General features: G+C 53.0%; 1 protein-coding gene and 1 long non-coding RNA gene across 11 annotated transcripts in view; one reads left to right on the top strand and one right to left on the bottom strand.

Annotated features, from left to right (window-relative positions):
* Positions 1 to 21,875, bottom strand: part of LOC109551057 (cyclin-dependent kinase 11B) — a 39,476-nt gene that overhangs the window by 2,415 nt on the left and 15,186 nt on the right. The window contains exons 9-20 of one of the 10 annotated variants that reach the window (XM_073797405.1): positions 21,160 to 21,305; positions 10,198 to 10,321; positions 9,281 to 9,396; positions 8,166 to 8,293; positions 7,247 to 7,385; positions 3,154 to 3,290; positions 2,723 to 2,845; positions 2,317 to 2,412; positions 2,080 to 2,238; positions 1,751 to 1,816; positions 934 to 1,109; positions 78 to 168 (exon numbers count right to left, since the gene is read on the bottom strand). In XM_073797405.1, the coding sequence (XP_073653506.1) occupies positions 78 to 168; positions 934 to 1,109; positions 1,751 to 1,816; positions 2,080 to 2,238; positions 2,317 to 2,412; positions 2,723 to 2,845; positions 3,154 to 3,290; positions 7,247 to 7,385; positions 8,166 to 8,293; positions 9,281 to 9,396; positions 10,198 to 10,321; positions 21,160 to 21,305 (1,501 nt within the window). The other 9 variants (XM_033845071.2, XM_033845068.2, XM_033845054.2 and 6 more) reach the window with 9 other exon arrangements.
* Positions 1,821 to 7,546, top strand: LOC141277346 (uncharacterized). Its single transcript, XR_012328587.1, has 2 exons — positions 1,821 to 1,924; positions 5,437 to 7,546. It is a non-coding gene; the product is annotated as an uncharacterized lncRNA (long non-coding RNA).

The following is a 21,875-nucleotide window of genomic DNA, read 5'->3' as shown; positions in this document are numbered from 1 at the left end:
TGGCCGGCACTCTGGGCCACCCGGGCCATGCGCCACACCACCCCTTCCCTTTGGGGGCATCCTGGGACTCGCCCCACCTGTTTTCTTGTCCTTCGCTCTGTACACCACCCCGTAAGTGCCTTCTTCAATCCTGTTCAGGCACTGGAATTCCTCCACACTCCGACAGCCCTGAGAGGAAGCCAGCATGAGGGCGCAGCAGCGGGGCCACACCCCAGAGGGAAGCCCCGCCGGACAGACGTGTCAGGAGGGCCCGCAGGGCGCGTGGGCAGAGGCCCGGGAACGCTCTCCTCGCTTCAGTGAGCACGTGCCCCTTTATCCAAAAGCCAGCCCTGGGCAACCCCCACCCCGCCACCTCCAGCCTCCTCATTCTAAGATGAGGCTGGGACAGGAGTGGCCCTGTGCACTGCACCCCCAGCTGGCGCAGGAAACCCCCAGGAGCTGGGGCGGCACTTGGCGCTGGGCCACTGGCCTTGGGGCACCCGGAGCACCTGAGGCCGCTCACCCTCTGGAGACCTGCCCTCTCCAACCCCCTCCCTCCAGCATCGTTGTTACCGACTTTTCCCAACAGAAAACCTGGGCTGACTCATAGCACTGCCCTCCGACCCCTGCACAGCGACCGGGCGAGGGGAGCAGGTGCCCACTCCGCCCAGGCCGAGGCAGAAGTGACCGCAGAGCTGACCGCCTGCCAGGCTGCCGCCCCCTCCACATGGGGCCCCTGGCGGGCGTCCTGGCTGCGGACACAGGAACTGTCCCCCACCCCCCAAGACTGCTGCACAAGAGGCTGGACCATGATCAGGGACACGTGAGAGGCCAGTGGCCGGGCCCGCCCACTGACAGACACCCACAGCAGGGACCCAGCTTCTGCTCTCAGCAACCGGCCCCGTCCACAAGCAGCAAGGCAGAGCCAGGCCTGGGGCGGGGAGGGCACCTGACCTGCAGGGCTGGCAGGTACTTGGGCAGCTCCTGTTTGAGCTCGATGGGTGACAGGGCTGGGGAGTCAGGCACAAAGTCCCCCTCGGTGAGGGCGCTGCTCTGGGGGGTGCCCTCGCCCACCTCCTCTTCCCCCTCTTCGCTCTCTCCAGAATCGCGGTCAAATCGTGACTCTGGAACTTCAAAAGTTCAACCCAATTAGGAACCAAGAACAAGCAAGTGTGGCTACCCCACCCGTTCCGGGGGGGGACAGCGAGTGCAGAAAGAAGCCATATTGAGAGCCCCGGGGGGCTGGGCACAGGCTGCGCGTCCCACCGCCCTGGACAGAGGGCACTGTGTCTTGGACCCACTGGCCGGGCTGGGACCACTGTGAACCACTGGCCGGTCGCGAGCCACAAGGCCCGCCCAAAACTTGCGGCCACTGGCCAGAGGGCTTGGCCTGGCTGCCTGCGGAGGCCATGCAGCCCCTGGTCAGCAACGGCCCTGTGGTCGGAGTCGAACTGGCGTTTCCCAGCCTCCCCTGATGTCCAAGCCCATTACTCTCAGGATGGCGCTCACTCAGCACTGTCCCTTCTAAGGGACGCGGGCCCCCACGGGCCCAAGCGGCCAAGTGCGGGGTGCTGGGGGAAGCAGCTCCCCGCGAGCCAGCTGGGTCCTGGGACGCACCAGCCAGGCGCTCCCTGTAGCTCCCGGGGCACGATGTGCCTCTGGGAAAGGATATTTCTTAGGTCGCTGCCCCGCTCACGACTCAAACGTGAGTCAGCACGCAGGTCAGGGGCAGACGAGGCGGCGGCGAAGCACCACTCGGGGGGCCTCTCACCAACCAAGACGTGGTTTTCATTCTCTCGCTCCTCCTCTTCACTCATTTCTTCTTCACTCACTTCCTCTGTAACGGAAACAGGTGTCACCTCAGACCCTCCACAAGCAGAAACGCGGTCCGCGTTGGCCGACAAGGAAGCAAGGGCGCCCTATGTCGTCGACTCGGGAGCCTCATGTAAGTCCCAGACAGCCAGGCGTTTCCCATCTGGATACATTTTTACTGACGTTTCACATCACCCACCTGCAGCTGCTACGCTCTTACGGAGTTAAACCGCGTGCGGGCGGGGCGTGCGCGTGTGCGCGCGGGGCAGGGAGTGCGTGCTCGCTCACCGGCTGACTGTCCGGATGCGTCCTCGGAGTTGCTTCCGGTCTCCTCCTCCTCCTCCTCCTCCTCCCCCTCCGACTCTTCGCTGCTGCTCCCCTCCTCCTCCTCCTCCTCCTCCTCTTCTTCCTCTTCCTCCTCCTCCTCGGAACCGGACCCTGACTCCGCTTCAGGAAGGAAACAGCCAGCAGTGAGCTTCGGCCCCGGGGGGCCACGGACCTGGGCGGGGCCGGGCACGCCGCTACCTGACGAGGACTCCGCTGAGCTGGTCCTCCTCTCGCTGCCGCTGATGTCCTGCAGGTCGGACAGCAGGTCTCTCTCTTCCACTTTCTCTTCTTTTACTTATGGAACAAACCATCGAAGGTGAATGTGGGAAAACGTCTGAAACTCACAAGATTCGATGGCGCTTCTCACACGAAGACTAACTTCGGTTTGTATGGGAAACAGCTCACCCAGATACCCGGGAGGAAGACGACTCTTCAAAAGACCAGTAACAAACGTCTGTGCTGATAAACTTATTTCGTACACAGTCCCTCTCACACACCACGGAAGCGTTTAGCGCATCGTGATGTGAAGCAGCAGCTTTCTGTGCTCAGACGCCCCTCGCAAAGACCGCCACACGCTGGCCCTGCGAGCGCTGTGCAGCCTCACCTGGCTTTCGGCTGTCCCCGAGCTCAAACCTCTCTCGAGGCGGCCGGAGTGGGCTCCGACTCCAGTGGCTGGGTTTCACCTTGTCGCCATAGTCCTCTCTCGCTGTCCGGTGATGTGCAGACACTAGGCACGAGAACAGAAAGGAGGTGGTGCCGGCAGCCCCCTTTCCCACGGCACACATGCCCCCACCCCCACACAGCAACGGAATGGAGCACAGGAAACGACCAGAGGACCCAGGTGGGCTTTCTAGACTGCTCTCTATTGGTCAAAAGGCAGGGGCCAGAACCCACCTCTCCAGCCTGGGCCTGACCCCCCGTGAGTGGACCCCAGGCACAGCTGTCTGGGGCAGACAGCCCACACCCCAGGAGCCGCAGGGTCGTCCGGCCCCGCCCCTCGCCCCACCTCCCCGCCGGGCCCCGCCCTCGCCCCACCTTCCCGCCGGGCCTCCCGCTCCTTGCGTCGCTCCTCGGCCCGCCGCTCCCGCTCCTTCTGCTCCCTCTGCTCCTTCTGCTGCTCCCGCATCTTGCGCTCCCGTTCTCGCTTCCTTTCTAGCTGCTCGAGACGGTCCCTGGAACCAGCACACACCACATTTTCACCCCGAAACAGGCAGTTCTCCTTTTTGCCCCCAGTGCTTTTGCTCGCGTTTATAAACCACTTCTCTGGGCCGTTCAACCCTCAGAGAGCTTTTTAAAAAGCAGAACACACACGCATGCGCGTCCTGGGAACCTCGATCCTAAAGCGTCACACGGAAGAAAGTGCCGGTACAAGGAGGTAACAACAACTGCCTGGGGCAGAAACCCCACTGGCTCCAGAACATTCTGCTCGCCAGCTCCACCGAGATCGCCAAGAGGATTTCCCTCCGTGCACACAATGTAAATCCACCTCTACCAGAAGCCAAGTCGTTCTGGGCCCCCAAGGGCTGGGAGAGCCCATCTGAGGAAAGGCGGGGGAGCCACAGACCTGGGCCGGGCGCCCTGCGGATCCTGGGGCCAGCTGTCGTGTGGGGGTCAGGAAATATCAGTGACCAGTGACCGAAACACGGGGGGTCGGCGGCACCGGACGCCAAAGAGTTAAAACTCATCAGTCCGTTAACGCTCAGATCCCTACAGGGTTAAGTCCAAATACAACTTTAAAAGCGAACACGTTGAACAAACAAGGCAGCATTATACACACAGAAATGAGCACAAGCAAAAAACGGTGAGAGCGCAACCAGGGCCGCCAGTGCTTTCCACACAGTCAGACGTCACCACTGGAGGGGCCGGACCACGGCTACTGGGCTCCACGCACTGTCTTATAAATGCCAGTGAATCCAAACTACCCCCAAATAAAAGCGGAAGGAGACTTCCCTGGCGGCCCAGCGGTTAGGGCGCCGCACTTCCAGTGCAGGGAGCGCGGCTTCGGTTTCATGCCGCGCAGTACGGCAAAACACACACAGCAAGTGGAGGTATAGCTTCCATACAGAATTCAACCCGCGAGCTCAGTTCCTCTGAACACACCCCTGGAATCGGGCAACCATCACAAGCCGGCTTCAGGACACTCCCAGCACCCACGGATCGTACCGCCTGGGGCCCCCCCCCCCCCCCCCCCCCCCCCCCCCGCCTCCCAAGCCTGCTTCTCCCTGCTCTGCATTTCCCAACGTTTCTTCGGCTTGCTTCGGGACGAGTTTGCTTTTTTTCTGGTTTCTTTGGGTAGAAGGTTAGGTTATTGACCTGAAACTTCCTTCTCTGCTTCCCGGTTTAGCTGCTTACAGCTGAAAACACTTCACTCCAAGCACAGCTGGAGCCGCATCCCTAGGTTCTGACACACTGTCTTTGCTCTCGTTCAAAATATTTTCAGGGAATTCCCTGGTGGTCCAGTGGTTAGGACTTGGCGCTTCCACCGCTGGGGCCTGGGTTTGATCCCTAGTCAGGGTACTAAGACCCTACAAGCTTCGAGTCGCGACCAAAAAAAAAAAAGTTCAAAATATTTTGTTTTTCCTTACAATTTTTTCTTCGGGCCATGGGTTTTTCACAAACGGGTTGTTAGATTCCCAACATTTGAGGATTTCCCCAGGTTTCGTTCTGTTGCTTTTTTTTTTTTTTTTTTTTTTTGCGGTACGCGGGCCTCTCACTGTTGTGGCCTCTCCCGTTGCGGAGCACAGGCTCCGGACGCGCAGGCTCAGCGGCCATGGCTCACGGGCCCAGCCGCTCCACGGCATGTGGGATTTTCCCGGACCGGGACACGAACCTGTGTCCCCTGCATCAGCAGGCGGACTCTCAACCACTGCGCCACCAGGGAAGCCCCTGTTGCTTTTCTTTTTTAATAGAAATTTATTTTTGGCTGTGTTGGGTCTTTGTTGCTGCGTGCAGGCTTTCTCTAGTTGCAGTGCGCGGGGGCTGCTCTTTGTTGCGGTGCGCGGGCTTCTCATTGTGGTGGCTTCTCTTGTTGCGGAGCACGGGCTCTAGGCACGTAGGCTTCCGCAGTTGTGGCTCACGGGCTCAGCAGTTCTGGCTCACGGGCTCTAGAGCGCAGGCTCAGTAGCTGTGGCACACGGGCTTAGTTGCTCCGCAGCATGTGGGATATTCCTGGACCAGGGCTCAAACCCGTGTCCCCTGCATTGGCAGGTGGATTCTTAACCCCTGCGCCACCAGGGAAGCCCTGTTGCTGACTTCTAATTGAATTCTTCTGTGATAAGAGGGCATACTTTGTATGGCCTCAATTCTTTTAAATTTCAGACTTGTTCCACGGCCTGGCACACGGTCTCTGTTGAAAACTCATCCCAGGAGCTCTTGGGGCAATCCATGTCCCGCGGCTGTGGCTGCAGTGCTGTGTCCACCTGTCCCCCAGCCTCTGTTCACCTGGGAAGGCCTTTATTTGCCCCTCACTTCTGAGGCTGGCTGTGCTGGATACAGAATTCCGGGCTGGCCGGGTTCCTGCCTGTGGCCCCCGGTTTCTGATGAGAAGCACCCCGCTCGCTGTTGCCCTTCATGAATTTCTCACTAACTTCCCCAGTCTGGCTGTGACTTTGTACTTACCCTACCTGGCGCTCACTGAGTTTCTCGGATGTGTAGATAAAACGGTTTTCATCAAATCTGGGAAGCACTCAAGTCATTATTTAAAAGCCGCCTCTGTGCCCCCCCTTCCCTCCCACACGCCGCACGTGTGCTGGTACACTGGATGCTGTCCCACAGATCTTGAGATTGAAGATCCTTTCCTCTCTGTCTTCAGAAGGCGTGAAGTCTGTTGCTCCATCTTCAGGTTCCTTGCTTCCAAGTCTTCGCCAAATCTGGAAACGCTGTCTACTGTGTCTTTCTTCCTTAATACGGGGTCAAACCTTCTTACGTCTTTGTATGTCTCAAAACTTCTTGTTGAAAACTGGACATTCTAGGTAACATCTTGCAACTACCCTGCGCTCGAATTTTTCCTCCCAGTTGTTGCTGTTTAGTAAGCCGCTGGGCTAATGACCCTGTGAACTCTTGTCTCCCTTGTACAATGTGGCCACTGCTGCATTTTTCCATGTGCTCCTCTTTATTTTCAAGCTTGGCTTCCTTGGGGTCACCACCGTGTCTGCACAGCTGTGTGACTGGACCACACTGGACAGAGCACAGGGCTTAGCAAACGTGAGTGTGTCATGTGCCAGCAGCCAGGACACTGAAGGCTCTGCTGGCCTCACAGTGGCCTTAGACACCAACCTCCCAGCTGCACCTCTCACATTCCCTGAGTCCTGAGAACGAAGGCTCTCCTCACACCTGCTGTACCTGCCCTCTGTTCAGCCCTGGCTGCTGGGAATGTCAGCACCTTCCAGCCTGCTACTTCCCTTCCGTGAAGCAGCGCAGCTCTCAAGCTCTCTCTGGAAATGACTGCAGGACCCAGAGGTGGCCCTAGGACTCACACCTGGGCCACGCAGAACAGATCTGGGGTGAACAGATGCTCTCTCCTGGAACTCTAAGCCCGCACAGAGGCACCTGGAGACGAACGCCCAGGAGTCTGGTATCCCAGCTCCTGGGCCATTTCAAGGCCTTTGGGATTGCCTTTGTCACTTCTCCTTTTGTTTCTTGTTTGGAAGAACCAGAGTCTATTTCTGCTGCGACCCCAGACAACCCTAAGCAACACATCTTGTTGGTCTTCCTGGACAAGGCCCCTTGGAACAGAGCTGGTGCAGAGCAGGCGCTCCGCACACACCTGCCGAGTGAGCAGACGGGGAATCGCCCACACCCCAGGCCTCCCCGCACTGACTCTGCCTCAGGACTCATGTGCAGGGACTGGCTACCCCCAGAGTGGCTCCACCCGGGCCTGGACAGCAGCCCTCGCCCTCCTCTCCGGGGGCGTCGGGCTCGGGTGTGGACAGCCGTTCCCCTCCTCCAGCCACCTGCCACCCCTCCCTCCTCTCTCTCCTTCCCCTACGGCTGTATGTCCAGCCCAAACCTTCGCTCCTCGCCTCTTGATTCCTCTTGGACCCCCAGCTCCGTCCAGCAGCACCCCTCCCTGCAGGCCCGTGTCACAGGCGGGCGCAGAGGCACCGCCCACCCGGGCCGCCAGCCTCACCTCTCCCTCCGGGAGTGCTCCCGCGCCAGCTCCCTCCGCTTCTGTCGCTCCCACTCCCGCCGGGCCTTATCCTGCTCTTCTCGGTGCCGTTTACGGCGCTCGTGCTCTCTCTCCTTCTCCTTCACTCTGGCATGCTTCCCTAGTGGCAAACAGGATGTGTCATACCAAGAAACTTAACCTCCAGAAACTCAACTTGAAAATACCCAGTGAAGAAAAGAAAAAAAATCTAATCATTGACTTGGAGAAACAATCATGACTTTCTGTTAAAAAAAAAAAAAGAAAAAAAAAAGAGGATGAAAATATAACACTCTATGCAGTAAGCCTCCAGTTAAGAAAAAACCAAAAATAATGTGATTATCACTGAATAGAACTGTGATCTCCATCTTTCTTTCTAATTTTCTGTATTAAATAAACTGTGATTAGACTGTAACAGTTTCACGATTTAAAAAGAAATCCCCACTTGTAAAGGATATGGGACGAAGCTTATCGCCTTTTAGTTTCTACACTACGTCATACACCACGTTAGCCAACTGAGTTTAACAATGAGATTTATATCAGGCCCCAGGCCCAGTTTTCCCTACACCCCTAAGAAGCTCTTTAATACTGGTATGAAATAAAACCCATTATTTCAGTTTTATCAAGCATCTGTTTCTTAGTTAAAGCAATTTAGCATTGAAGACTGTGTTTTCCCTTGTTGAATTAAGACAATTCTGTAGGCAGACAAACTACCCCAGAACAATGCAATCAGGGGGAAACCCACAGAAGAAAACATAGAAGGAAAACAATGCATCTATTCGGAATGATCTACAATAATTTTATTCTCTTCGCTTTCAACTGTGCTTTGGAGAAGGCAGTAGATCATGAAATAGGAACGAGACCGCATCTGAACACAATACAAAAGAAAACAAATGCTCTGTACCCCCTTCTGTGGAATGACTACGATGCCTACGTTTCTCTTTTCTCTTTTCATCTTTCCTGTGATGAGCTTTTTCTTTCCGAGACATTTGCTGGGGTGGTTTGATAGCCAAAGAATCATCTTCCTCTCCTCTGAAATAAGACACCACAGCATTACATCACGCCTGAGAAAGTAATGTGAGGAGCACCGGGGTATCGTGGAGTGTCTTCAACCCAGAGAGGTGACGGGTTCAGAACAGACAGGTGAACCTCAACCATCAGCTAAAAGATGATGTTCATTATGAAACCTAAGCCCAAACTGTATACTAAATACAGATTCAGATGGAAAGTGTTAAGTGGGGAATCAATGTGCAACATGGAACAGAAAGGCCTCTCTGAGGAACTTCTAGGATATTCATGATCTTGGTCGTGGGGAGAGCTTACAGGTATATAACAACGTATCAAACCACACACCTGAAATCTGTGCAGTTTGTCATTCACACCATAATAAAGTCGTTAAAAAAGGTCCCACAATTTTAATCAAACTTAATGATCTCAAAAGGTCATTTAACAATATTTTCAACTGATTATATAACCAAAATCTTGGAAGAATTCACACCCTATGCCTTTTTGCCTTAATTTCTGGTTATGTTGTTTTTAACTGCTTGATGATGGACATGAGAAGAAAACAAGTGAGGAGAAAGCACAGCACGGGAAGAAACGTCAGAACATACAGACCTCGGTAGGACCGTTTCTGTATCAAGGCCTTGCTCCAAGTATCTTTCAGCAGCTACTTTGGTTTATTTGTAGATAATTTTAGACAGTAATTATACAAATCATCACAAACATACAGCAGAATTCTTTACATGTACCACGTGAATGGTGTTCACTTCACTGCAGAATGATCACAAAGAAAGGAACACACGCTCAGGCTTTTCCTAAGAAGAGGGGAGAGCTGGTAACTGACACCACACAAGAGTCATTTCAGTCTAGAGGTAAACCTCAGGTCATGACCTCAAACTTTCAAAATAACACTGAGAAGGGCCAGCCAGGACCACAGCCCCGTCATGGGCTCAGCCTGCCTCCTCAGGGGAGCGCACCTGCAGCCGCTGGGCTCCTCCAGCGCCACGGCCCTCTCACCTGTCCTCCATGGAGCCCTCTCTTCTATACGGCGAGTTCCTTATCGTTATCTCCATGCGGTGGTCCCTCAGCTCCCCCTCCTCCAGGGAATCCCGCTTGGAATCCCGGTCATCAGACTAAGAAGCAAGGAGAAAGCAATTTTCCTTACAGATAAGCCTATTTTTCATAATACTCAAACCTTGCCACTATCCGAAAACAAACTTTCATACACACTTTGAGTGGACCAATGTTATAAAATATAAAAAACTTTCATTCAAATCCCGTTGATTTTTCGTACAACTCTCTGTAACCCAGAACCTGAGAAATTTAACACCAGCGTATATGACAGGGGACATTAGACTCTGTGACAAGTCTGTTAGCTGTTTATATTAGCCATAACTGAGCCTTAAAGCATATTTTATACACCAAATACTTTACAGTATCTCAAAAAGTACTCATAAATACGTAAGAAAGATCTGCTGCTAAACTTATCAGAAGAGGAATGTCTTTCAATGCCCCTTATCAAATTACTAAAGTTTTCCTATGTTATTAGGCAAACCAAGAAAGGTGTAAAACAATAATACTAATTTCAAGGCAGCTTCCTACTATGCTAAAAATACTTGGAAATGGTGTCATAAACATAATGATGAAATGAGAAAAATAAGCCCAACCGCACTAGTGATTTTAGGTTCAAAATACTTTATTTTCCACGTGGCTGTGGTCATCTATATGCAGCTTTAGTATGTTATCGATCTGCTGTCAATGTAAACTGAGTATCTGAATGTTTTTGTTAATTTTTAGAATAGATTTTGGGCTCACCTGCGACATTTGGAAGTACAAAAGAACTTCACCGAAGAAGCGTTGTTCTAATGGAAAAATGAGGGCAAAGAAATTAAATCTCCTTTAAAAAAAACACTTACTTAAAAAACATGGCTTACATTTTTTAAGCGTTTTATCTCTGCTTTCTCCTCTTGTTCCTTCCGTCGTTTCTTTTCCTGAAGAATTTCATCTAAAGTTTTCACTTTCCAAGAGTCCTTTTCATCACCCATTTGAGTTAAAACACTGCAAAAAAGACGAAGAATTCAAACTGTGTCAGGACTCAGCAAACTGTGGTTTGATGCTATGCTGTTTCTGCACACTTGTGCCTTGCCACTTTTGAGCGCTTCAGTACAAATCTTTGTTAAGAGGGATGGGCTCTGCCAGAAATAAACCCACACACCTATGGTCAATTAATCTTCGACAAAAGAGGCAAGAATATACAATAGGAAAAAGACAGTCTCTTCAGCAAGCAGTGCTGGGAAAGCTGGGCAGCTGCATGTAAATCAATGAAGTTAGAACACACCCTCACACCATACACAGAAATAAACTCAAAATGGCTTAAAGCCTTAAACAGAAGACATGACACTCTAAACCTCCTAGAAGAGATCACAGGCAAAACATTCTCTGACATAAATGGCACCAGTGTTTTCTTAGGGCAGTCTCCCAAGGCAACAGAAATAAAGCAAAAATAAACAAATAGAACCTAATCAAACTTACAAGCTTTTACACAGCAAAGGAAACCGTAAACAAAACGAAAAGACAACCTACGGACTGGCTGAAAACATTTGCAAACGATGTGACTGACAGGGCTTAATTTGCAAAATATACAAACAGCTCATACAACTCAACAACAAAAAACCAAACAACCCAATTGAAAAAAGGACAGAGAGCTTCCCTAGTGGCGCAGTGGTTGAGAGTCCGCCTGCCGATGCAGGGGACACGGGTGCGTGCCCCGGTCCGGGAAGATTCCACGTGCCGCGGAGCGGCTGGGCCCGTGAGCCATGGCCGCTGACCCTGCGCGTCCGGAGCCTGTGCTCCGCAACGGGAGAGGCCACAACAGTGAGAGGCCCGCGTACCGCAAAAAACAAACAAACAAACAAAAAGGACAGAAGACCTAAATAGACGTTACTCCAAAGAAGAAAACAAATGGCCAACAGGCACATGTAAAGATGCTCAACATCGATAATTATTACAGAAATGCAAATCAAAACTACAACAAGGTACCACCTCACACCCGTCACAATGGCCATCAATAACAAATGCTAGAGAGGGTATGGAAAAAAGGGAAACTTCCTACACTGTTAGTAAGAATGTAAGTTGGCTTAGCCACTACGCAGAACAGTATGGAGGTTCCTCAGAAAACTAAAAATAGAACTACCATATGATCCAGCAATCCCACTCCTGGGCATATATCCAGGCAAAACTATAATTAAAAAGGATACACACACCTCCTCCCCCATGTTCATAGCAGCACTATTTACACTAGCCAAGATATGGAAGCAACCTAAATGTCCATTGACAGATGGATGGATAAAGATGTGGTACGTATATACAATGGACTATTACTCAGCCATAAAAAAGAATGAAATACATTTTCAAGGATGCTGCCTGGAGAGAGCAATGTGTTACTGAGACCATTTGGACTACATATGCGAATAAACCCGTTAAGGCCTCTGTATAAACTTTCCAGATCCTGGTGGGCAGGTGTGGAGATCTACTCATCTTGTGGACACCCAAGACAAGCCTCTATTACCTCCTATTGGTAGAACCTATGCGGGCGCCAGATGGCAAAGCGGAGATGCAGTGAGCAGCCCTAGCTCCAGCACCCCAGAGTTTGGAAGGATGGGACTGGAACTGGAAGACAACTGCTCAAAGACCACCAGAGGACCCCATTAGGATGCAGAACGTTCTAGGATGCACAGAATTTATGGCTATCTTTGGGAAACCACAACTTTCAAAAGTCCACTTAATTAGAAAGACACTGCCACTATTGCCACTGACTCCAGGGCCATGCTGTATTTGCTCTGATCTGCCCCAGCAACACGGATGCCCAGGACCCTGCTTCTCAACATCCACAGGTAGAAACTGGACAATGGCATGTCTCTTTAATTCTGCTGCCAAAAAATCGGTTCCTGTGCCTGTAGAAATGGCAAAAATGCGCCCCCCCCCCCCCAAATGCAGTCTCTGCCTCACTTCCAGCCTTCAAATCTCACGTATGTGTATGTGACTGGCTGAATGTAAATCACACTGAGAACCCTAGTTTCATGGGAGTCTGGAAACCATGGTATTCAGCGTTCCACTCTCTGCCTTTCAGGAAGGCAAACTAGAAGAAGGGTGAAGTGGATATTGGGCACAGGTCTACTGTTTCAATCTCGATAACGATCCTTTACCAGGTGTTTTTTTTTTTTTTGCTGTACGCGGGCCTCTCACTGCCGTGGCCTCTCCCGTTGCGGAGCACAGGATCCGGACGCGCAGGCTCAGCGGCCATGGCCCACAGGCCCAGCCGCTCCACGGCATGTGGGATCCTCCCGGACCGGGGCATGAACCCACGTCCCCTGCATCGGCAGGCGGACTCTCAACCACTGCGTCACCAGGGAAGCCCTACCAGGTGTTTTTTGAAAGGATTAAATGTGGTAATATGTGGAAGTGCCTATTTCAGTAGCTGCATGTAATAATACGCAATAATCGGGTTCACTTAAACCACTTATTCATAATTCAAGAATAAATTTTCCATGTCCAAATGCTATACAATTAATATTCCAAACATGAATTCACTATCAATTTGTCCATGGGTACAGCTGGAAATACCTCTACTTGTCTGAGATTATAACTGTGTATAGAATTCACACCTTAAATTAACTGCTGACCAGAATGGTAGCCACTAGCCACATGTAGCTATTGAGCACTTCAACTGTGGCCAGGCTGAATTAAGCTGCGCTTTAAGTATAAAATACACACTGGATTTCAAAGACTTTGTGTAAAAAATGTAAAATATCTCATTAATAATTTTACACTGATTATTACATGGTGAAATAGTAATATTTTAGAAATATTGGGTTAAATAAAATGTATTATTAAAATTTAAAAAAAAGAATGAAATAATGCCATTTGCAGCAACTTGGATGGACCTAGAGATTGTCATACTAAGTAAACTAAGTCAGAAAGAGAAAGACAAATACCGTGTGATATCACTTATATGTGGCATCTAAAATATGACACAAATGGGACTTCCCTGGCGGTCCAGTGGTTAAGACTCGGTGCTTTCACTGCTGGGGCCTGGGTTCAATCCCTGGTCAGGGAACTAAGATCCCAGAAGCCACGTGTGGCCGAAAAAAAAAAAAAAGAAGAGACACAAATGAACTTATCTAGAAAACAGAAAGAGTCACAGACATAGAAAACAGACTTGTGACTGTGGGGGGCGGGGGGAGGGAAGGACTGGGAGTTTGGGGCCAGCAGAAGCAAACTATTATACACAGGACGGATAAACAACAAGGTCCTACTGTAGAGCACAGGGCATTATATATACAATTTCCTGTGATAAACCCGTAACAGAAAAGAAGATAAAAAAAGAACGTATATACATGTATGACCGAACCACTTTGCTGATTTTAGAAAAACTGAAAAACTAGAAAGAAAGATTAAAAAAAAAAAGTGATGGGCTCTGGAAAATGACCACTTGGATTCCAATTTCTTTGCTGTCATTCCTGTGCTGTCCAGGGCTAGTTACTTCATCTCAGCTTACCATTCCGTAAACGGTAAGAAAACCACCTATATGACAGTATCACTGGGGATTAAATGAGATCACCCAGGTAAAGCTCGTAGCTCAGTACCTGGCACTCACCAAGCACTGTTTTTGCCGTCAGGAGGATTTATTAGAAAGACGACCTGGGGGCTTCCCTGATGGCGCAGTGGTTAAGAATCCGCCTGCCAATGCAGGGGACACGGGTTCGGGCCCTGGTCCGGGAAGATCCCACATGCCGCGGAGCAACTAAGCCCGCGCACCACAACTACTGAGGCCGCGAGCTACAACTACTGAGCCCGTGTGCTGCAACTACTGAAGCCCGCGCGCCTAGAGACCCTGCTCCGCAACAAGAGAAGCCACCGCAGTGAGAAGACCGCGCACCGCAGAGTAGCCCCCGCTCGCCGCAATCAGAGAAAAGCCCGCGCGCAACAACGAAGGCCCAATACAGCCAAAAATTAAATTAATAAATAAATAAAATAAATTTTTTTTAAAAAAAAAAAAAAGGAAGACGACCTGGGCTGCGTGGGTCACTGGCCCATCGGACGGCTGCAGCCCCAGCACGGGATACGGGGAGGCCTGGGTGGTTGCTCCGAGGGCGCGCTCGGAGACCAGGCCGCGGGTTCCCGGTTCTTGGGGTTCAGTCGCGCTAGCTCGTGGTTCGGCCCGGCAGAAGTTGGCTCGGGGAGCTCCTGGGCCCGCCGCCTCCTCCACCCCGAGTTCCGCGCCGGGCGAGATGGCCGAAGAGTGTCGCCCGCCCCGGCCCACGCGCTCGAGGCCCGCCGGGATCCGAGAGTTTAGGTGAGCCGGCCGCGCCCCGCTCCGCCCCGCCCCGCCCCGCCCGGCCCGCCGCCACTCACCCCTACGCCACCGCCGCCGGACCCGGAGCCTGAGAAGAAACTGCCCGGCGCGCGCCAGGAGCGTCGTCACTTCCTGCGTCGGCGCGGGCTGATGACGACGGAGGGCGGGCCCCATGGGCGGGCCCACCCCACCCATTCACCCCCACCCCCCCAACCCCCCTCCCCGCCGCCGACACTAGACCTGCGCAGAGTGCCGGGCGCGCGCTAGCGCGTTATTACGGGCCTCGGCGCCGACTGCTGACGACACCCGGGGTGCCGGGGCGGGGCGAGTCCCTGCTGGCAGCTCGGGTTCGTCGGAAGTCCGGGCCTGGCCTGGTCGGGTGCCCGGTGTTGCGCCCTTTCTCCCAGTCCCCGTGACCCCGACCCCGGCGGTGGCGCGGTGGACTCCGAATCTTGCCTACGGAAGACCTCCCGCCGGACCGGGGCGGGGAGAGCGGTTGCCACGGGGTTTTAAGCTGTGCTGAGGCGGGGGAGGGGGGCCCTCAAAGGCCGTGCACTCCCTCATCGTGAGGTGCGGCTTCTAACCTGTTGAGGCTCTCAGAATGAAGTTCTCTTCCCTGGCTCCAGTTACTCTGCGGACCTTGGTGGTCACAGAAAACTGGCAGTTCAACCTCGAGAACCTCAGGAAAGAGAACGGTAAACGAATACCCACATTCACTGGACCTGAAATGGAAAATGTAGAAAAATGTGACAGGAAATGGGGGCACAGAAAGGGCGGTGGAATTGGAATTCTTTCTCTTCCCGGAAAGAAATGTTTACTTTCTGTATCCAAGCGCTTGTTTTGCTTCCTGAGTTTTTGGTGACAGGAAAAAACCAATTTTTTTTACTCCCTTCACGCTGAAAAGGGGTGAAGGCAATAAGAACCCACCCTTGTTCATTTCAGTAGCGCGAACACTGGAGAGTTACACAAGGAAGAAAACAGTACACGCTGAACATTTATTTTACTTTCGCAGAACAAGAGTCCTAGATAGTTGCTACCATGGTGGCTTAACTTAGACAAAAATAACCAGGGGGCGTCCACAGGATTCACTGTACAGCATCGATGCATTACCATAGCAGAATTAGCAGTGACTCAGCTATTTAACCACCATTTTCTAGAAAGAATTCATCTAGTCACATAAATACTGAAATAAGTGAAATACAAATCACTACAGACATTTTGCACAATGTACTTTTAGTTCTCCGCAGTTTTGTTTGGTATAAAGCACATATAATTTGGTTCTGATATAGACAATTATTGATATAATTTTCAAGTCTTTCAGTGTGGGAAAGTCACTCTCACTGTGGCCCTCTGCAACGTGGTGCCCACAACACCGCCCTGGGCGGGTGCAGCCGCTACTCACACATCTGCAGCCTAGAAACAGCACATCAGCTGAACGCCAGTTTTCCTCTGATGAAAACTGGAAAAAAAGCCCAAAACACCAAAGACTTTGCCAATTAGAACAGTTTCCAACTCAGTTTGGACATCTAGGCATGGACCCAGTGGCCATCAAACTCAGAATCTCAGCCCTCAGGAGGAGAGGAGGAGATACTACAGAGACAGCAAACTGGAATGTTTTACACCCTGAGCTGCAGGGGGAGTACGCCAAGCGATGGTCAGCACAACCTCATGACTCTGCTCTCGGCCCCTCAGCCAGGATAGAGAAATAGGCAGACTCTTCAGGGGAGCTGGGACGTTCTTATTTATAATCTAAGAAAACAAAGAGGTCCCAACCAGGGCATGTACGTGTTTTGGAGAAAAACAGAGCCCTTAGCACAATGTTGGTCAAAGGCAAAAAGAGAGGAGAGTTTCTACCTGTAATAACATCTTTGTTTAATTTTTCCAACCCAGGGGAACAGTGAAAATACTTTCAGGCATCAGGAAGCACACCCCCTGGACAGATGTAAAAAGACATGTTGCATTTCTTTGATCCCCTCTGGCCCGTCTATAAATGACCGTCCATGGGACAGTCAGCGCCGCACAGGAGGGAAAGCCCACCAGTTTGGGGAAAGTATTTCAAGGGCTGGTGACGAGCATGGCTCCACATGGATGACATTCCTCGTGCAGCAATTTTTTACCGTTTGATTCACAAATTAAAGACACATTTTGGATTGTGCAAGAGTATTCTCAGCTTTCCAAGGCATATGATTTTAATGCTGATATGCAGGAAATTATGACTATCAGAATTCTTTTTTAAAAAAGCCTTTTTTATGCCACTCAGTAGTGGAAATTTCCTTGAAAGCCAGAGAAGTGTGGATACTACATCTCTACGTATCAATGTAAGTAAGCAGATGACCAGATTCAGAAGCCTGGTTCAAGAGTTTGTTTACAAAGGCACGGATGACGACCAAAGACATAGGAGGAAGGGACCCAATGTAACACACAACACCCGGTGTCAACACTGGTACGAGCACACCTGCGATGGTTCAGTGAAAAGAACATACTAAAAAACCACTAAACAAAGTTAATTAAAAAACATGTCTGTACGGTTATTAAACAAATGCCACTGCCAGGCTGCGGAAACGCCCAACGTGTGGGCGACTTGGGGCGGGGCTGCGGACAGAACGCAGCTGCAGCACATGGTTTGTGGCCTCCCACCCGGGATGAGGAGAAGTCTCAAAAGCAGCTTTGCTAGAAACTGCCTCATCTACTAATAATTTAGGAAAATCTTTCTTGGTCCTAATATCTAGAAAATCAAAACAGGATGAGAGTGGAGGGAGGGGCACGTCCACAGGAGGCAGGGACCCAGGTCCCAGCAACACTCGGACACAGGCGGCTGGCACCTGATAACACTCAGATGACAGTCTGCCGTGGGCAACCACAGATGCACCCCTTCTGTTCACGTCTCCCCATCAGCCGTGGGCACAGTGGCCACAGTCTGAGGGCAGAGGCAGCAGCCCCAGGGAAACGGTGCTTTCTCGCTGGTCCTCACAGATCAGTGCACCAGCCGCCACCCCAGCTACCGCCAAAGAATCCTCTTTAGTTTGGTTTTGGGGGGAAGCAGAAAAAGAGGAAAGGGATGACACCTGGGAAAGTCACACGAGCAACCCCTGCACAGCGAAGGTGCGTGTGACCCGCCGTCCTCTGGAGCAGGAGGTCAGCTTCGTAAAAAGGTTGTTTGTAGTTTAAAAGGCCTCATTTTAATCCATCATCATTACAAGATTTTTAAAGTTAGCGGAACTTAATGAGATATAGTTATTGCTCTTTGTTTCCAAGAGATCTGCTCTCCAGGAGGGGCTCTTTTTATTTTCCAGCTGAGAAGCCAACTGGAAAACCAGAGAAGCAATCAGGGAGCCCAGGCCCCGACCAGCTGGGAATGCTGCCTGAGACTCAGGGAACGATTTGTGCCTTCGGGTGGCTCTGTCCGCAGGCTGGCTGGAGATGGCCAGGTGGCCAGCCCGCGGCCCCGAGTAGGGCTGCACCTGACAAGCCCCAGAGCTCTAGCCTGGTGGGAGGGAGGGGGCTGCGTCCCGATCAGAAATCCCAACGGGCTGCGAGGCCAGAGGTGAAGCGAGGGGTGGCGCCTCAGCCCTCCACAGGCCTCAAACACCTGGCTGGCTGTCCGTCTGTCTGCTCTGGAGGAGGCGGGCCGGGCCAGGCCGTGGGTCCGACTGTGGTTTACCTGGCATACACGATGCGTTCCATAAGCCACCTATGCCTGTGTTTCCTTTTAAAAACCTACACTGTCATTTTAAACGCAGCATAACAAAAACAGTAAATATTCCACGCTCGTCCTGCTCATCATTCACGAGGGAAAATCCTAAAAGCCTCGTTGATGAGACAAGGCAAGGCTCCTGACCAGTTGAGTGGGGACGGGTGCTCCCCAGGGGCGCTCCGAACAGCCTGCCTCTCACCCAGGGGAGCAGAAGGGACAGAAGCCCCCTCCCTGAGCCAAACACCGCGGGGGGCTGCCCGCAGCCTCGGGCTGGAAACCACGTCTGGGCCTCTGGGGAGCCCCGGCCGCAGGTGAGGGCTGGACCTTCAGGTGAGGAGCTCGGCGCAGCAGGCACGGAAAGGGGTGGGGCCGCCTTCGCTCCGTGAGTGACCTTCCCTAAGTGGTGCTGATGCGGGCAGCTCGGCCTCGGGCAGGAGGGCGGGACGCCGGGGCCGGACACTCCATCCTCGGGAGCAGGGAATGCCGGTCTCTGCACCCCAGCTGTCCCCTCTCCGCTCAGTGCCCCGATGCCGTGGCCTCCGTGTCTGGGCAGCGGACAGACTCCCTGACAGCCGAGGAGCCGGACGTACCTCGGGTGGCCGCCGACGGCTGGCGTGGGGAAGCGGGTTCTCTCCGCCGGCTACAAGTGGGGAGGGCAGCCGCTGGCACCTGGCTGCAGCCCCGGCTTCACAGCTGTCCCCAGTGGTCGTCACCCACAGAGGAATCGGGGCCTGGCCTGGCTGCAGGGGGTGCGCAGAGGCCGCCAGGAGGAGGTTGTCACGTGGCTCGGCAACGGCTCAGTGGCAGCTGTGGTCTGTGCCCCAGGGGCTGACATCTGGGACCCCGATTCGAGCTCCCACAGCTCTGACCGAACGTCCCAGGAAAGAGCGGGAAAGGCTGCCCACCCGCACCTCCCACACCCGGACTGTGACCCGTGGAGCCAGAGGCCCCACGCCTGCCATCCAGGGAGCAGGAGAGGCGAAGGGGGTCCCCCACTGGCAAGGAGCGGCATGGTGCGCTGCGCCCCTGAGGCTCCGGGGCTCAGTGGTGTGGCCGGGGGTCCGGGGGGAGCAGCGGCTCAGGGCTGCTGTCTGGGGACTGGCTGGTGGCCGCAGCCAGGCTCTGCATGGCCTCCCGCTGCTGCTGCTTGGCCTTGTTGTAGAGCAGGACTCCGGCTGTCACCAGCACGGTGCCCACGGCTGACAGGCTGGTGACCCTGTTGCCGAAAACGATGACGCTGAGCCAGACGGACAGGGCGTGCTTGACGGTGCTGGCGACACTGCGGGAGAGGACAGCGGGGACGTCGGCGGGGGCCGAAGGCGTCTCCGCTAACCCCACTCTTTCATGCTGGGGTCCTTCCTACTAGGAAAAAGGTCACCGAGAAGTAGCGACACTTCCAACAAAAAGCCGAGTCCCATCTTCACACTCAGCGTTTTGCCTTATTTTGCTTCGTCCTTTTTTTGACGGAAATATTTCTAAGTACATTATAGCTATCATGACATTTGATCCCTCACTACTGCAGCGTGCTCTCCACAGAACGAGGAAGGTTCCTCTGAGAGCGCCTGAGAGAACCGATCATTAGGGAGAGTATCTGGGAAGTGACACAGCCCTGCTCAGCCACTGCTGGGACCTCATGAAGATAAAGTGAACACGACAGGGCTTGTCTCCTGGGCTGCCATTGAGGACAATTTAAACTTAATTTTTGTACTTTTCTACCTAAAGCTATTTTCTTTAAAAAGAACTGGTTTGGGGACTGTCCTCGTGGTCCAGTGGTTAAGACTCCGCACTTCCAATGCCGGGGGCCCAGGTTTGGTCCCTGGTCGGGGAACTAGATCCCATATCCCGTACAGCAGCCAAAAAAAATTTTTTTAATAAAATAAAAAGAACTGGTCTTCTGTTTTCTGCCTTTTTTGAACCGTCAACTAACAATCACTGAAAAACAAAGTTTCAGGGGTATGTGGATATAATTCCTGGCCCTAAATGGAAACAGGACCGTGTGACAGACTGTGACAGCGAGAGCTTCAGGAGACCTCAGCAATCAGCAGGCAGCTCCCCTCCAGGACTCGGGCAGAGGGTGCGTGCACCCCGGGAGGCCCAAGGGCAGCGACGCACCTGCTGCCATCACTCCTGGGTACAATTCCGCTCTCCAGTGACAGTTCTGAAGTTAAAGGACAAAGGCCCGTTGGCTTCTATGACAACTTGACGGGCAGACCCGCTGACATCACTGCATGGATTTCCAGGCCTGCTGGCAACCTCAGCCGACTCCTTTCTATTTGTTACTGAAAATGCTCCGGTGTCAAATCACGCTTTCGCTTTCGCTAAGTCCGCCCAGTTACAGAGAAGAAGCCTGTGAGACCTGAGCTCAGTGCTAAGTTACCAGCAGGGAGCCGACGGCCACGTGTGGCTGCTCGTGTGAACTGATTAAAGTTAGAGAAATGTCAGACGTTGGTTCCTCGTGGCACTTGGCACGCCCCAGGCGCTCAGCAGCACACGTGGCCTGCGGCTCCCACCCTGGGCGGCCCAGAAGCGGGACAATCCGTCATCCCGGGAGATTCCACGGACAGTGCTGTTTCGGGCAGAAGTACACTCACACCACTCCAAGGATTTCTGCTTCTGCACAAAATCCCAGTGGGGATTCCCCTAAAGATCTGTTTCACAGACTTTCCTGTTCACGTTTCAAACGGCACCAATACAGAACGGCCTAGTAATTACGACCTGTGACCACAGCGATCGCTACATTTGTGATTCCACAACCACGAACACCTCTTATAAAACGTCTAGATGGCAAGCGTTCCCCTCTGCACGTGACCTGGAGGCACCTCACCTCGTGGGAGGTGCGGTCCTTACCTGAAGGTCACGGGAGAGATCCTCCCCATGAGGGCGTAGGCTGTGACGCTCTGCAGGTGGAAGAGGACGCCGTCCGCCAGCAGCAGAAGCAGCACGTCCTGGCTGTAGCGGAAGCTCCTCGCGTTCCTCCCGATCACCGGCAAGTCCTGCGCCAGAGCCAGAGGGACGCCCGCGGTGCTGACACCCAGACCCCAGCCCAGGGGCCAGCGCAACGCTGGAGCCCGGCCGTAGGACAGGACAGCCCAGTTCCACGTGTGTTAAAAAGAGAGGTGTGCGTAGACGCGCACCTGTGCTTCTGTAGGACCGACGGGATCCCACGACACGCGTGAGCACAGGAGCGTGTTTGTGCCCACGCAGACACGTCTGGGAAGCAGCTCCACCAGGAGCGGGCCTGGGAGGGGCTGGGGGACATACTGCTCTCTGTTTCATAAGCTTCTGCCCTGGGACTTGTTCAACAGTGGTCACAATGTTTTTAAATAACAGTAGTAATAAAAAACAAGTGCAGGGGGACTTCCCTGGTGGCGCAGTGGTTAAGAATCCGCCTGCCAATGCAGGGGACACGGGTTCGAGCCCTGGTCCGGGAAGATCCCACATGCCGCAGGGCAACTAAGTCCGTGTGCCACAACTACTGAGCCTGTGCCCTAGAGCCCGCAAGCCACAACTACTGAGCCCGTGTGCCACAACTACTGAGCCCACGTGCCGCAACTACTGAAGCC

The sequence above is a fragment of the Tursiops truncatus genome, chromosome 1 (assembly GCF_011762595.2).
Source record: "Tursiops truncatus isolate mTurTru1 chromosome 1, mTurTru1.mat.Y, whole genome shotgun sequence".
Taxonomy (NCBI): domain Eukaryota; kingdom Metazoa; phylum Chordata; class Mammalia; order Artiodactyla; family Delphinidae; genus Tursiops; species Tursiops truncatus.
Note: the sequence above shows the minus strand (reverse complement) of the source record. Positions and strands in the feature narration are given on the sequence as shown.